The sequence below is a fragment of the Podarcis filfolensis genome (assembly GCF_964270895.1).
Source record: "Podarcis filfolensis genome assembly, chromosome: 6".
NCBI lineage: Eukaryota > Metazoa > Chordata > Lepidosauria > Squamata > Lacertidae > Podarcis > Podarcis filfolensis.
Genome location: NC_139609.1, coordinates 76,218,920 through 76,231,978, shown reverse-complemented (window position 1 = coordinate 76,231,978; position 13,059 = coordinate 76,218,920). Strand labels below are relative to the sequence as shown.

General features: G+C 45.3%; 1 protein-coding gene across 2 annotated transcripts in view; it reads right to left on the bottom strand.

Moving 5' to 3' along the window:
* Window positions 1-13,059, bottom strand: part of PLCG1 (phospholipase C gamma 1) — an 88,710-nt gene that overhangs the window by 9,430 nt on the left and 66,221 nt on the right. For both annotated transcript variants that reach the window (XM_083618368.1, XM_083618369.1), the window contains exons 16-26: window positions 12,593-12,780; window positions 11,265-11,465; window positions 10,178-10,297; window positions 9,272-9,452; window positions 7,933-8,010; window positions 7,051-7,154; window positions 6,044-6,140; window positions 4,721-4,793; window positions 2,781-2,938; window positions 2,216-2,312; window positions 816-1,040 (exon numbers count right to left, since the gene is read on the bottom strand). In XM_083618368.1, the coding sequence (XP_083474494.1) occupies window positions 816-1,040; window positions 2,216-2,312; window positions 2,781-2,938; window positions 4,721-4,793; window positions 6,044-6,140; window positions 7,051-7,154; window positions 7,933-8,010; window positions 9,272-9,452; window positions 10,178-10,297; window positions 11,265-11,465; window positions 12,593-12,780 (1,522 nt within the window). The remainder of the gene's footprint in view (window positions 1-815; window positions 1,041-2,215; window positions 2,313-2,780; window positions 2,939-4,720; window positions 4,794-6,043; window positions 6,141-7,050; window positions 7,155-7,932; window positions 8,011-9,271; window positions 9,453-10,177; window positions 10,298-11,264; window positions 11,466-12,592; window positions 12,781-13,059) is intronic.

Below are 13,059 nucleotides of genomic sequence, written 5' to 3'. Positions count from 1 at the left end.
ATGTACCAACCCAGCACAACCTATTTTTTTAAAAATGTTAACATTATTTATTTTTTTGATTTGTGCACCTCCCTTCATCCAAAGACCACAGGGCGATTCACGACATAAAAATACAACATGAAAAGACAAAATATATAATAAAACAGGAATAGAAGAAAAACAAACCAACAACCCCCCTCTCCCAGACACATTTCAAAGGCCACAGAGTATCAGCCAAGCGCTTGGTTGAAACGTTTTTGACTGGTGCCTTAAGATATGCAATGAAAGCACCAGGCGAGCCTCACTGAGGAGAGCATTTCAGAAACAGGGAGCCATTGCAGAGAAGGCCCGTTCTCGTGTTGCCACCCTCCGGACCACTTGTGGGGGAGGCACATGAAGAAGGGCCTCAGATGATGATCTTAGGGTCTGGGTAGGTTCATATGGAGAGAGGCGGTCCTTGAGGTATTTTGGTCCTGAGCCATTTAAGGCTTTATAGGTAAACATTCAAATGAAGAAGAAAATATGGCCCAACTCCCAATCATAAGCACAAAAAGCTTTTGCCCGTTGTAGTATAACAATGCAAGCAGTTGGACACCAGACCATGCAGAAGCAAAATCCTTTTCCCTGCAAAGTAGACATGCCCTAAGTTGAGCTAGCCAACCTGGTGCCGTCCAGCTGTTGTGGACCATAACTCCCAGCCAACATGGTCAACGATGGGCCTTGCAGTCCAACAACATATGGCAGGTACCATGTTGTATACCCTTGCCCTAAGCTATGGTCACCACAGAGAGGAACCATCACACAACTGCAACAGCCCAGTGAACAGGGTCTCTCACCTGGTGTCTGGAAGTTGAGTGCCACCAACTGGCTGCCACAGATCCACATAGGCAGAGGATCATAGTTGGAGGAGTCAAGGCGCTGTCCCTTTGGATAGATGCGGGAAAGCTGTAGCCGGTTATATTGCAGAAACTTCTTGCCTTTGATCTTGTTGACATACTTCTCTGCCTTGGTTTCAGGGAAGGAGGACATGTCTCTGTAGCAAGCCCTGTCTGTGCCAATCTCTGTACAGGAAATAGGGCAGACAATGATAGGGCAGCTTATGTCAGAATGATCCCACCGCAATATTTAACAGGAGAAGAGAGAGCAGTGGGGAGAGAAAGAACTTTTCAGTTCCACAAATAGATATGCATATTTCTAGTCATTTCTAAAAAAAACACAAAAACAAATAAATCAACTTCAGAAATCTAGAGCCAATTTTCACATCCATAAAAAATTAAGCCATAAGAATCTATGTCCACTTTTTCTTCAGTGGGATTGTTCAAGTTGTGAATTAGATAAACCAGAGTCGTGACTGAATAGTACCGTATTTTTCGCTCTATAAGATGCACCCGACCATAAGACACACCTAGTTTTAGAGGAGAACAAGTAAAAATATATTCTCTCCCTATCTGTGCAGCGCCTCTCCAGCAAAGCGGGAGGAGAAATGGAAGGGGCTCCGTTTCTCCTCCTGCTTTGCTGAAGGGGCGTTGTGCAGCTTTTCCTCTCTGCACAGCGCCTCTTCAGCACTGAAGAGGCACTACACAGAGAGGGAAAGCTGCGCAGCACCTCTCCAGCAAGAGGGATTGCTGTGCAGCAAAAGCAGCGATCCCTCTTGCTGTTCTGGCTTCTGGGATAGCTGTGCCAAGCCTCTTCAGGGCAGGGGGAGCATTCTTCCTATTGCCCTGAAGAGGCTTTGCGTGGCTATCCCTGAAGCCAGGAGAGCGCTCCTGTCTTCAGTGAAAGCAACGCAAAGCCTCCTGAACGCAGTGGAAGGAGCACTCCCACTGCGCTCAAGAGGCTTTGCATGGCTATCCCTAAAGCCAGGAGAGCAAGAGGAATCAGTGCGCACACACATTTCCCCTTACTTTTTAGGAGGGGAAAAGTGCATCTTATAGAGAGAAAAATACTGTATATCCAAGGATAATCAATTTGCAATGATTAAAAATTAGGTTTTGAACCAATATAGAAAAGAAATACTATATTGCAACTACTGGTGTGCTTTTGTCATGGTTGGCAAACACCTTTCAAATACCTACAAGTGAGAGCTTTACCAGTCTACCCTGCCAGATTGGTGCAATGATTTAGAAGCTTCAACTAAAACATTGCAAGGCTGAACTAATGCCAGTAATCAGCTCTAGCTGCTCAATGGGTCACTGCACAGGATTTGCAATATTTGCCTAATGGAATCTGCACATACTTTCTTCATCAAAGGGGACAGGACGACAGTAGATGACCAGCTCAGAAAGCTCCAGTGCTATCTTCTTCCTCCTCTCCATCATCTTGCCTTCCGAAAGCTGACAAAGAATAAAAGATAACAGGGTTTATTAATTGTATGGGCGGAAGCACTGGCTCAGGTACACGCTAACAGAATCAACTTTCAACGAGCAGAAAACAGGAACAGCAGGACAAGTGGATTTCACTGTGGTTTGAAAAGTGTGTGGAATATTGTGAAAAGTGTGTGCTTTTCTACAAAGGCACATCTTCAAGACAGTCAGCAAACCTCTCCCCACTGCACTCAATCACTTGAATGTATATAGCTGGCAAAGACAGCAGGGAACCAACCACTTGCAGGGATACGAAACATGATGAGTGGGGTATCTCCATTCTGGTCTGTTACTCTTTGGGCATTCCTATATAACTCAGGAACCCAGATATTTAATTTTGTTTTCACATTTCATGCAGTGACCACAAAAGCTTTCATAACAAGTTCCTTAACTTTTGCATCTATGGCTTACAAAACTTTAAGAGGCCGCGTATCTTACCCTGGCATCAGCAGTTTGGGCGGCTTCACGGATCTTCTTCACCCAGTCCAACAGGTCTTCGTGTGTGTCAGCTGCTACATCCAGGGACCATCGTGTGATGGAAGCCATGCTGATAGAGAAGACAAACATGCGGTTGTTCTTTCCCTCTGGGCGGATGGCTGTGGAGGAGGAATGAGGAGAAAAACAAGGATTAGGCCACAGCCTGCCTCAAGACCCTCACGGACATGATCGATACCAGAGTTATAGTTAAAAATTTCTCCATAGTATGTAGGTGGTATTGATAACTGATAAAATGAGGAAGAAGAAGAGATTGAAGAAGGGAGGTAGAGACAACATCCTAGTTGGACTGTTTCTGCACCCCACAAGGCCAGCTGCAGACAGACTGTTGCCCCTATAGATATCATCTGCCCTGTGAGAAGGAAGAAGGTAGGCTAACATCAGGGCCTTCTCAAGTTGGCTTGTCCGCTGAGTCAATTTTACATGGTGTATCATCATTTGTTTTGGTATTTTAAAACTGTAAACTACTTTGGGTGCCTTGTCAGAAAGGCAGTATATAGATGCAATAAACAAAGTCTCTTTGAAAGAAAGGAAGCAGCAATGGTATTTTTTAAGAGGTAGCTTCAGTGAATATCAACCTTCCCAGACCAAGGGCCTAAATTTAATCCCCAGGCCCATATTTAAAATCTCTCTCTCTCTCTCTCTCTCTCTCTCTCTCTCTCTCTCTCTCTCTCTCACACACACACACACACACTGTCAGGGAACTGCCATCGGAGCCAGAGGCGGAGGGAAGGCTCCAGAGGGATGCCGGAGAGGGTCCCAGTAGAGAGAGAGGCAGCCCATCTGCTGGGGAAGGAAATCAGCGTAGTACCAGTGGAGGGCAGAAGGGGGGCAGAAGGGGGAATCGGCGAGGGGGCTCCAGGACTCCTCGCCGGAGACCAGCGGGGAGAGCAAGGGTCCTCCGCTGCCCACACCCTCCCTGCACAGAAGACTTCCGCGCAGGGAGAGTAGGAGGAGACTAGGCGTCAAAGAACTGGAAGAGCTTTGCTGGAAGAAGTTCAAGAAACGCCCACTGACGGATTCTGCCAGCGATTGAGGCAGCCACGGGAGAGAGGCTGTCCAGACAGAAAGGGTTCACCCAGGTAACCTAGCCGGGAGTGGCGACAACTTACACACGAGCAACCCCTAGAACCATTACACACACACACACACACCCCTCTCTATTTCCTCTTCTCTTCTTGAGCATTTGACCAGACCAGACTACTGGTCTAGCCAGTACTGTCCACTCTGACAGGCAGTGTCATCCCAAAGTCTCAGGCAAAACTTTTCTGCAAAAACACTACCCAGTTCTTATTTATTACACCTTGCCTTTCCCCAACAAGCCCAAGTCAGCTAAAAATGCAGGTTTAAACACCAAATCAACAATCAGTATGTTTGAGAATTGGTGTTCAGCAGCAAAGAAGCAACTCAGCAGAATGGACAATGAAGTGTTTGCACCAGACAATCCTGTTCCAGGTTTGATCTTCAGAACCAGGCACTGTAGATGAGCAGTCTATCCACTCTTCTATATTCCTCTAAGAATCTTATGTGTAAATCACTGGTGCACAGATCTTGCCCAATAGTTAGACCCACGAACTCCAGAATTCCATTTTTGCATGACCATCTTCCCGCAGGCAGGCAAGTCCCATGCATTTGAAGGGGGCTTGAAATGAGGCAAAACATTCTCACATTCACAGCCCTTGCTAAATAGCAACCCAGAGAACCAGTCCTGCACGGCTGAGCACTTAGCCACACAAGGTCTTTATTCTGGAGCAAAGCCTTGGGAACTGAAAACCTGCGGATTAGCAAGGAAAGATGGGTTCTAAGGAAATAGTTGCAGCCGAAAATCAGCATCGGTTATTGCTTCTTGCCTCTCCCGCCCACCACACAAAGCATCCACTTACCAATCTGACAGGCTGGTACGTCCAGAACTCCTCCAAGTAGGTCTCCCAGTGGACTGTTCTCATCTATCTGTTGCTGGAAGCAAGTTCATAGCATATTACTACATTTCTTCACATTTTAGAGTCTACCCTATCGTGAGAACCTCAGGGGAGGCAATAGCACTCACCCACATAAATGCATTCTGCTTTAAAATAGCAAAGTATTCTAAAAATATTCAAAATGCCTATCTTTCCCTTGGCTTCCCCCTCCTTTGCCAGCTGACTACCCCCTGCTTGGCAGCCTCCAACGTCCAATGTTATTTGTGGATAGCAAATTAGAGATACTCAGTCCTCTGGGAAAGAACCATCTGACACTGAATAAATGCTAAAGAGTAACAAAATTAATTCTGGATAATATTTAGATTTGCCACATTTGAAGGGAAAAAATTTTATTACAGCGGAGCTTTCTTCTGAGATACCTGCCTGTGTGATTTCATCATACAGTCCTGGCACTGAGGTGTTAACTGTGAACAGAACCAGGCCAGGAAGGATAACTAACACACTATTTCTCTTATCCACACACATCTCCGAACTGCAGAAGCTTGCAACCATGTATTATTAGTTATTGTTTTCATCATTGTGGCAGATAACAACACTTATTTTATTTCGTAACATTTATAGACCGATTGTTTGTAAAACAAACAAAAACCCCTCAAATAAAGCACTTTAAAGTGAATGAATTAAATTTTGGGCTACAACTCTCAACATAACCTGACTATTGATCACACTGGCTGGGACTTACGGGAGTTGTAGTCTATAAAACACATGAAGAACAGCCAGGTTGCAGAAGGCCAAATTGAAACTAATATACCAGGGAGATTTAATGCCTACAAAATGCCTGCCAGAAAGCAAATGTATTCAGGCAGCAACAGAAGGCTGTCGGCAATGGACTCTCCTTTCATGGAGTTTTGTAAGCAGAGGTTGGATGGCCATATTTAGTTGAGATTCCTGCATTGTGGGAGATTGCACTAGATGACCTTGGGGATCCCTTCCAACGCTGTGATTCTAAGTCTCACTGGGCAGAGAGACCCAGAGAACTTGCCACAACAACAGCAAAGGTCGTCTCCCACATCCCAGCTGAATGCAAACTAGGTGTTTGTCCAATGCATAGGACAGCCCATCTGGAAGATCTTATTGAGCAGGCAGGCTCACATGGAAGAAGGTGGCCCTTTGGGTATTTAGAAGGCCTTATTTCAAGACCAAAACTCAAACTGAGATTTCCCCGGAATCTGAAGCTGAAAGGACCCTGCAGCTCTCTTTCCATCTTTCTCCAAACTGAATGCTCACCTCCCTCTCAGGCTCCAAGCCTGTTGGACTAGCTATTTCTTCTACGTAGTTAGATGGAAACCACAGCTGCTTCTTACCGCCACAGTCTCCTCTCCACCTGGAAGGAATGAAAAGATGCAGGTGCAAAGCCACACACGTTCTACACAAAACTAGTGTTATTTTGTACCAAGTTGATCAAAATGCATTGATTAGAACGTAAATGTGTGGCATTAAGCAGACCAACAGAGCTAGCTAGCTGTGCACTAAGCTATAGACCTGCCAGTAGTGGAGTGTGCAGGAGGGCAAACGAGGATACTCTCTTGTTAATTTTGCCTTGATTCCAAGAAATAGAAATACTTTACCAAATTCATGCCCTATCATACCACTAGCAGAAACACTTCCTTGTGCCAAAGTGTAAAGTGATCTTGACTAAGGGCTGATGCTGAAGTTCAGTAGCAGACCCTGTATCTGGAAACCCTAGTCCAGGCATCCCCAAACTCGGCCCTCCATCTGTTTTGGGACTACAACTCCCATCATCCCTAGCTAACAGGACCAGCGGTCAGGGATGATGGGAACTGTAGTCCCAAAACAGCTGGAGGGCAGAGTCTGGGGATGCCTGGACTAGTCATTCCCAAACTGCTGCAAAGCAGCATGGCGAGTTTATAATACAAGATGGGAGAGGAGAGGGGTGGAGAAGTTGTCGGAAGGAGTTGTAAGGGGAAAGTGGTGGATGGGGGAAGTGTTAAGACTCCCTTTCTAATCACCTCTACCAACTCTAGCTGCTTTTCAGCTGTTCAGGAGCAACCTAGGTTCCCAGAGTCTGGGAACCAAAGAGTTTGGCTCTAAAAGTGAGGCGGGTGTTCAGCTTCGCATTTTGCTTGTTTAAAACATATAAAAGGGGGAAGTTCTTTTCAAAAGGCATGACCAGGAATGGGAAAGTCAGCAAATGCCCTGTTGCTGCTTGGAGATGTGATCTCTGGGAGATCTTTTTAAAAGGACCGATCATATGGCGGTTAAAGGAAACTCACCAGCCTCCTTCTTGCTTTTCCACATTCTGGATGACGGCATTTTTGGTGAAGGTGAGCTCGTCCTCCCGTTGAGCCTTATAGTCAAACAAGGCTTTGACAGCACACTGAAACACATACAAAATAATGAGGCCAGGTGATCATGGCAGAAGCTGAGATTAAGTCACATAACACTCATTCTAGCCTGGTGGAATGCTCTGTCTCATGAGGCCAGGGCCCTGCGGGATCTGATTTCTTTCCGCAGGGCCTGTAAGACAGAGTTGTTCCACCTGGCCTTTGGCTTAGAATCAGTTTGATTGTCTCATCATCATCATCAAGGAATTCTGCAGAAATCCACTTACAAACAGGTATCAATACCTGCCTCTAAGTCTTTGTGACGTGCAAGACCACCGTGGGGGAAAATATACAGTGCAATCAATAGGACAAACTAATGATTGGCCAGGAATTTGCCTACCTTTCAGACACCCATTACTAGGGTTCAGTTTTCTTTCCAATTGTGTGTGAAAGTCAGAAGTTTCCATATGCAAATAACTTCATGAATACGCTAGTGCCTGAGGTTTAAAATTTAGTGTACTAATGTTTGCAGGGAGGGTAGGCATTTACATCAAGGCCCCAATGTGCTAATGGTTAGTTAAGAGCATTCTCCAGACTAAAGATTATGATTTATGATGGAGATATGCAAATGCAGCCAAGGCAAGGACTGATCCACAGGGACCACCATGGTGCTGGAGGGCAATATTAACCCTTCCCCTCTGCATAATTTCCCCAATGGAAGCCACCTCCTCATAAGCTGCTACTTGCCCTGGTAGTGAAAACATATTGGCCACACAAACAATTTATCAGCTGATCTCATCCCAGACACATCTCGAGATACAAGGAAAATACCTTGAAGGTTGGCATAGGATTGGCCTCCACATAAAATCCTGGATTCTGACCTTCGTAGAGTGAACCGTAATCTGGTTCCTGGTGAGCAAAGGAAAGAGGATGAGTCTATCTGTATGCTTGTTCAGGCAAGGATAACAGGAGTTAGAAGAGGTGGCTAAAGCCACTCACTTATAAGGCAATTCTGTAGCTTGAAAACAGGCTGAGTCCCCCCCACGCTATAGAGTAGGGTGAGCAACTTTTTCTAGCCAGCTTGCTAGATTCTTATCTCCCCAACCCTTGGTGGGACAAATTTGCCAGGCAGGTGGGGCTGTTTATCTGTCAATCACCAGATGTTACTGTGACATCAGGCGAAGCTGCACTTTGACGCCCCAGTTGTTGGGATTTCAAAGTGCAGCACAGAGCTGTTTGCAAAAGGGCTTTCAAACAGCCATGTGCTGCTCCTTGAACCTCCAAAAACTAGAGATTTAAAATCAGTGTGGGGTTGTTTACAAAAGGCTTTTTAATAGCCTAGCACTGCACTTTGAATCTCCAGTTTTCAGAATTTCAAAGAAAAGTTCAGGGCTGTTAGAAAGCCCTTTTGCAAGCAGCCTCACACTGCTCTTTAAACACCCAAAAGCCAAAGGTCCAAGGAGCAGTGCAGAGCTGTTTGCAAAAGGAAAACTACTTCCTCCTTCCAACAGCTGGATGGTAAGAGCATGCCTTAAGCTCTCAGTTGTTCCTTTGAAGCCATGCCAATACTTGTCCTGCACCTGACATCTCATATGACGTTCAATGTGGTGTTAGTGGGTGTGGTTTGGGGGAAATGGCCTCACAGGTCAAATTCGGACCAATAGAGGGCCAAGTCTAACCCATGGGACAGAGGTTCTCCATCCTTGCTCAAGAAGTGGACATCTCAATGAAGAAAGGATATTGTGGATACCAGTAGGCTGGTTGACAAATGCAGGTCGGTCTTCTAGCTAGGCAGTACCAGAGATCCAACTATTCCATTTCCATAGAGAAGGGATAGGGAACCTTTTTGGGCAGGTCAGGTCTCACCGCCACACTGCAAGCCAACTTTGACAGATGGGTGGGGCTGGGAAAATGCTGTAAAAGCAACATCCAGTAGGACTGAAAGAAAAACCCTGCCCATCAGCTGACATAACCCAGAGATATCAGGTGATGGACAAGTGAGAGTGATTTTGAAGAATGACTTTGCAGGCTAAATTAGATCCCCTGGCAAGCAAAGACTGGGATTTGGAGATTCCCCATCCCATAGAGCCATATTCTAGAAAAACAAGAGCAGCTGCGACCACAGTCCCAGGAAGAACGCACTGGATTCCATTCCTAACACCATACTCACCGCCGTCCCGATCTTCTCCAACATTTCCTCATTAATCGGATACCTCAGCTTCATCTTGCGATACAGCGGGTGCTTCTCGTAGTAGCTGATTAAATCCACCAGGCTCTCGAATTCCGAGTTACCCAAAATGACGGTCTGGCCATCCTGCTGGACTCGGCAGTGCTTTATCTTCCCTTCTGCCCTGGGGATCAAAACAGCAGCAGAACAAGTGATCAGTCATTTCCCAAATAACCACTTAACAATGGCTGAAGTGGGTGTTTTTTGCATGATGATTTGGGGGGGGGATTTACATTCCTTCCCTACATTTCACAGCCACAACGACACATATATAAGGTGAACTTTGAAGGTGACCCGGAAACTACAACTAATCCAGAATGCAGTAGCTAGACTGGTGACTGGGAGCGGCTGCCAAGACCTCATAACACCAGTCTTGAAAGACCTACATCGGCTCCCAGTATATTTCCAAGCACAATTCAAAGTGTTGGTGCTGACCTTTAAAGCCCTAAACAGCCTCAGTCCAGTATATCTGAAGGAGCATCTCAGGTCCAGCGCCAAGGGCCTTCTGGCAGTTCCTTCACTACGAGAAGCCAAGTTACAGGGAACCAGGCAGAAGGCCTTCCCGGTAGTGGCACCCGCCCTGTGGAACGCCCTCCCACCAGATGTCAAAGAGAACAACTACCAGACTTTTAGAAGACATCTGAAGGCAGCCCTGTTTAGGGAAGCTTTTAATGTTTGATGGACTACTGTATTTTAATATTTTGTTGGAAGCTGCCCAGAATGGCTGGGGAAGCCCAGCCAGATGAGTGGGGTATTATAATAATAATAATAATAATAATAATAATAATAATAATAATAATAATTTATTATTTAAGGAAGTCCGTGTTACCTGGGAGACAAACTACTCACCGAAAGGAGATTGCGTAGGAGTTTGGCTCGCTCCTCTTGCGCACCAGAAAGGCCCCATCCCGTGGCACCCGCATCAGCATGCGCTCTGCCAGAGGCCGGGTGAGATTAGCGTGATACCATCTGGGGGGTGGGTGAAAATATTGCAATGTAAGTGAATGTAGCACAGCAGTACCTGATAAATGTCTGGACCCCAGGATTAACTCTGTTTCACAGAAGAATACCAAAAAGATCGAAAGCACTTGGCTGTATTGTTTCCTTTGGAAATTTAGAGCCATTGTGATTTCGTTGCAGAAGCAGGAAACCAGCTAATGCAGCATCACAAGCCAAGTCTTCGTTTTCACTAGGGGCCAGTGCAGAAGCAATGTTTCCACTGTTAAGAGGTCAGAAACAGACCCCATATGGTCTGTGGGTCCTTCTTTTACATACAAATCCAATTCTTCCCTGTGGCAAAACCATGCTTAAAGGTGACCTCTGCACACATCTCATTCTAGAATACCATTCAGATTAGACTCTTTGGAGACTTCTGGGCAATTTGTCTTTTATGTTAACCAAGATGTGGAGAATGGCCTGAAAGCACCAGATTTGTGTGTCTGTCCTGCCTTTCCAATGAAATGTTCCAAGCATGAAATGTTCCAGCATGAAAATTCAATAGAAAACAAGCACATAATAAGGAATAACAGATAAAATGAAGACAGATAGCAGGTTAAATAGCATAAAACTATGACATTGTAGTTCCACTTCTGAAGCAAAGTAGGTTAGTAGGGCAAGGATGGGGAAGCGGTGGCTTTTCAGATATTTCGGGACTATAACTCCCATCAGCCCCAGCCATCGCACCAATGGTCAGAGATGATGGGAAATGATGTCAAGGGACATCCATAGGGCCACAGGTCCCCAACGCTGCAGTAGGGCAACAGAACTAACCAAAATAAGACAACTCCAGTAAAGTGTGAGCTATATCCAAAATCATCACTTAAGGTGCTAAATTCAGGCTACAATATTATTGAGTGATCTCAGCCCTAATGCTTCATAGGCAACAACTTTACTGAAATTCTGACATAAGCAAAAGGCCAAAAACGCGTTGGCTTACTCCTTGCTCTCATGAGCGTTGGTCTGTGGCACAGGTTCAGTCAGCCTCATCTCAAATTCATTGCATCTGAGTGGCACCTGCTGATAATGAGTGATGAGGTCATAAAGACTGTTGAACACCAGGTTATCGGTGAGGAAGAATTTGGGGCTGCCAGCATCCTGCCGGGAATGGATCCGGCAGTGTTGAACTTTCCCATTGCGCCTGCATGCAAGAAAAACAAAGGTCAGCAGTGAAAACACATGTGTGTTTACACAAAATAAGCCCCAGTCTACTCAGTGTGGCTCAGTCCTTAGTAAATGCATTTAGAATTACAGCCTAAAATTGCTTTTTAAAATAAAGAAATATTATTTTAGTTACATTTTCCCCAAAACAATAGCGGTCACACTGCCTGAAAACATGAGTGTCATGCGAAGAGTGAAAGTTGCTTATTCAGTAGGGTAGAATAGATAGGTTGGTAGACCTTGAGAGTATCCAACCAGCTCTTTGCATGGTTGTGCCTTAAAACAGGTGGCAAGCAAGAAAGGGGAGAAACAGCAGCACTCAGTTGACGAAAAAGATGAAGCAAAGGCTGCTTGGGGAAATTTCAAATTACACAAAAAGCTAAGACCAGGTATCCGGTAGTGTGTGGACTTCAAAAAGCCTGACCTAAACTTCAGTCCTAATGCTACTTATCTTGGAGTAAGCCCCATTGAATATATATGGTTAGAATTGTGCTGTTAAAATGTTGGGATTGATGTGTGTGTATTAACAGGAACAAGTTTCTACCCCTCAACATTAAAACCTCAAAACACCTTTGCAACTACTGCTAAAGCCTTAGAAATCCAAGATGCAGTATGCAAATATTCCAGTAATCAAACAGCAGGGTTCCTTCACACAGCAAAGCTTCCTGTTCAATCTAGTGACAAAATTCAAAAATGCAATGGACTTGGCATGCTGGCTTTGGATGTGAAAGACAGGTTCACATCCCTTCTCACAGCAATGCATCTCAATGTGTGGCCTTGGGCAAGTTACCATTGTTCTCACAGATGTGAGGTCAAATAATGCAAACACTGCATAGAATTCAACAGCAAAGGTAAGCTAAATAGTAGTTCACACACACACTGCTTCTCAATCTGCCATTAGCCATCTTTTCCCAATTCTTACATAAATTGAATGAATTACGTATCATCCAAGTATTTGCCTAACAGGCAAATTCCATGAATCTTCTGGCTAGAGGGAGAGAGAGAGAGATTGTGCAATGCCTCATATCCATTAACCTGTGTCTTTCACTTACACATCTAGTTACAGAGATAACTGAAGGGTGGATACCATGCCCAAGAGTTTCTTACCAGAAAGAAAGGGTGTAATCGCCAACAAAGGTCTCACTCTCTCGCACCAAGAAAGAACCATCAGGGGCTCCCGTCTCTATGCAGTACTCGGTCAACAGCCTTTCTGCTATGTGGCGCCCATCACGCCCAGCTCCCAGCTTGCCATGGAACCACTTTTCGGTGGAGTGGAGTTCAGTGCTGTTGCTCACCTAGTATGGAAACCAAAGAAGGCTTACCAGCTTAGTTTCCTGTGGACAGGACCAGCTCTGCATGAAGGCAGAGCCATACTACTACATTGTCTTGGAATTCAACTTCCTCTTCCCAGCAAATCTCCTTCCAGATTTCAGGAATCTAGATTCAGCGCAGGAGGAGACCAGTGTTCTCAGGAGCTTCAGAAATACTCCTCAATGTGCTATTATAGCATAAATGGCATACAGCATAAATGGACAAGCAAACTCGAGAGAGACCAAGGGGTTGGGGGATCCAAC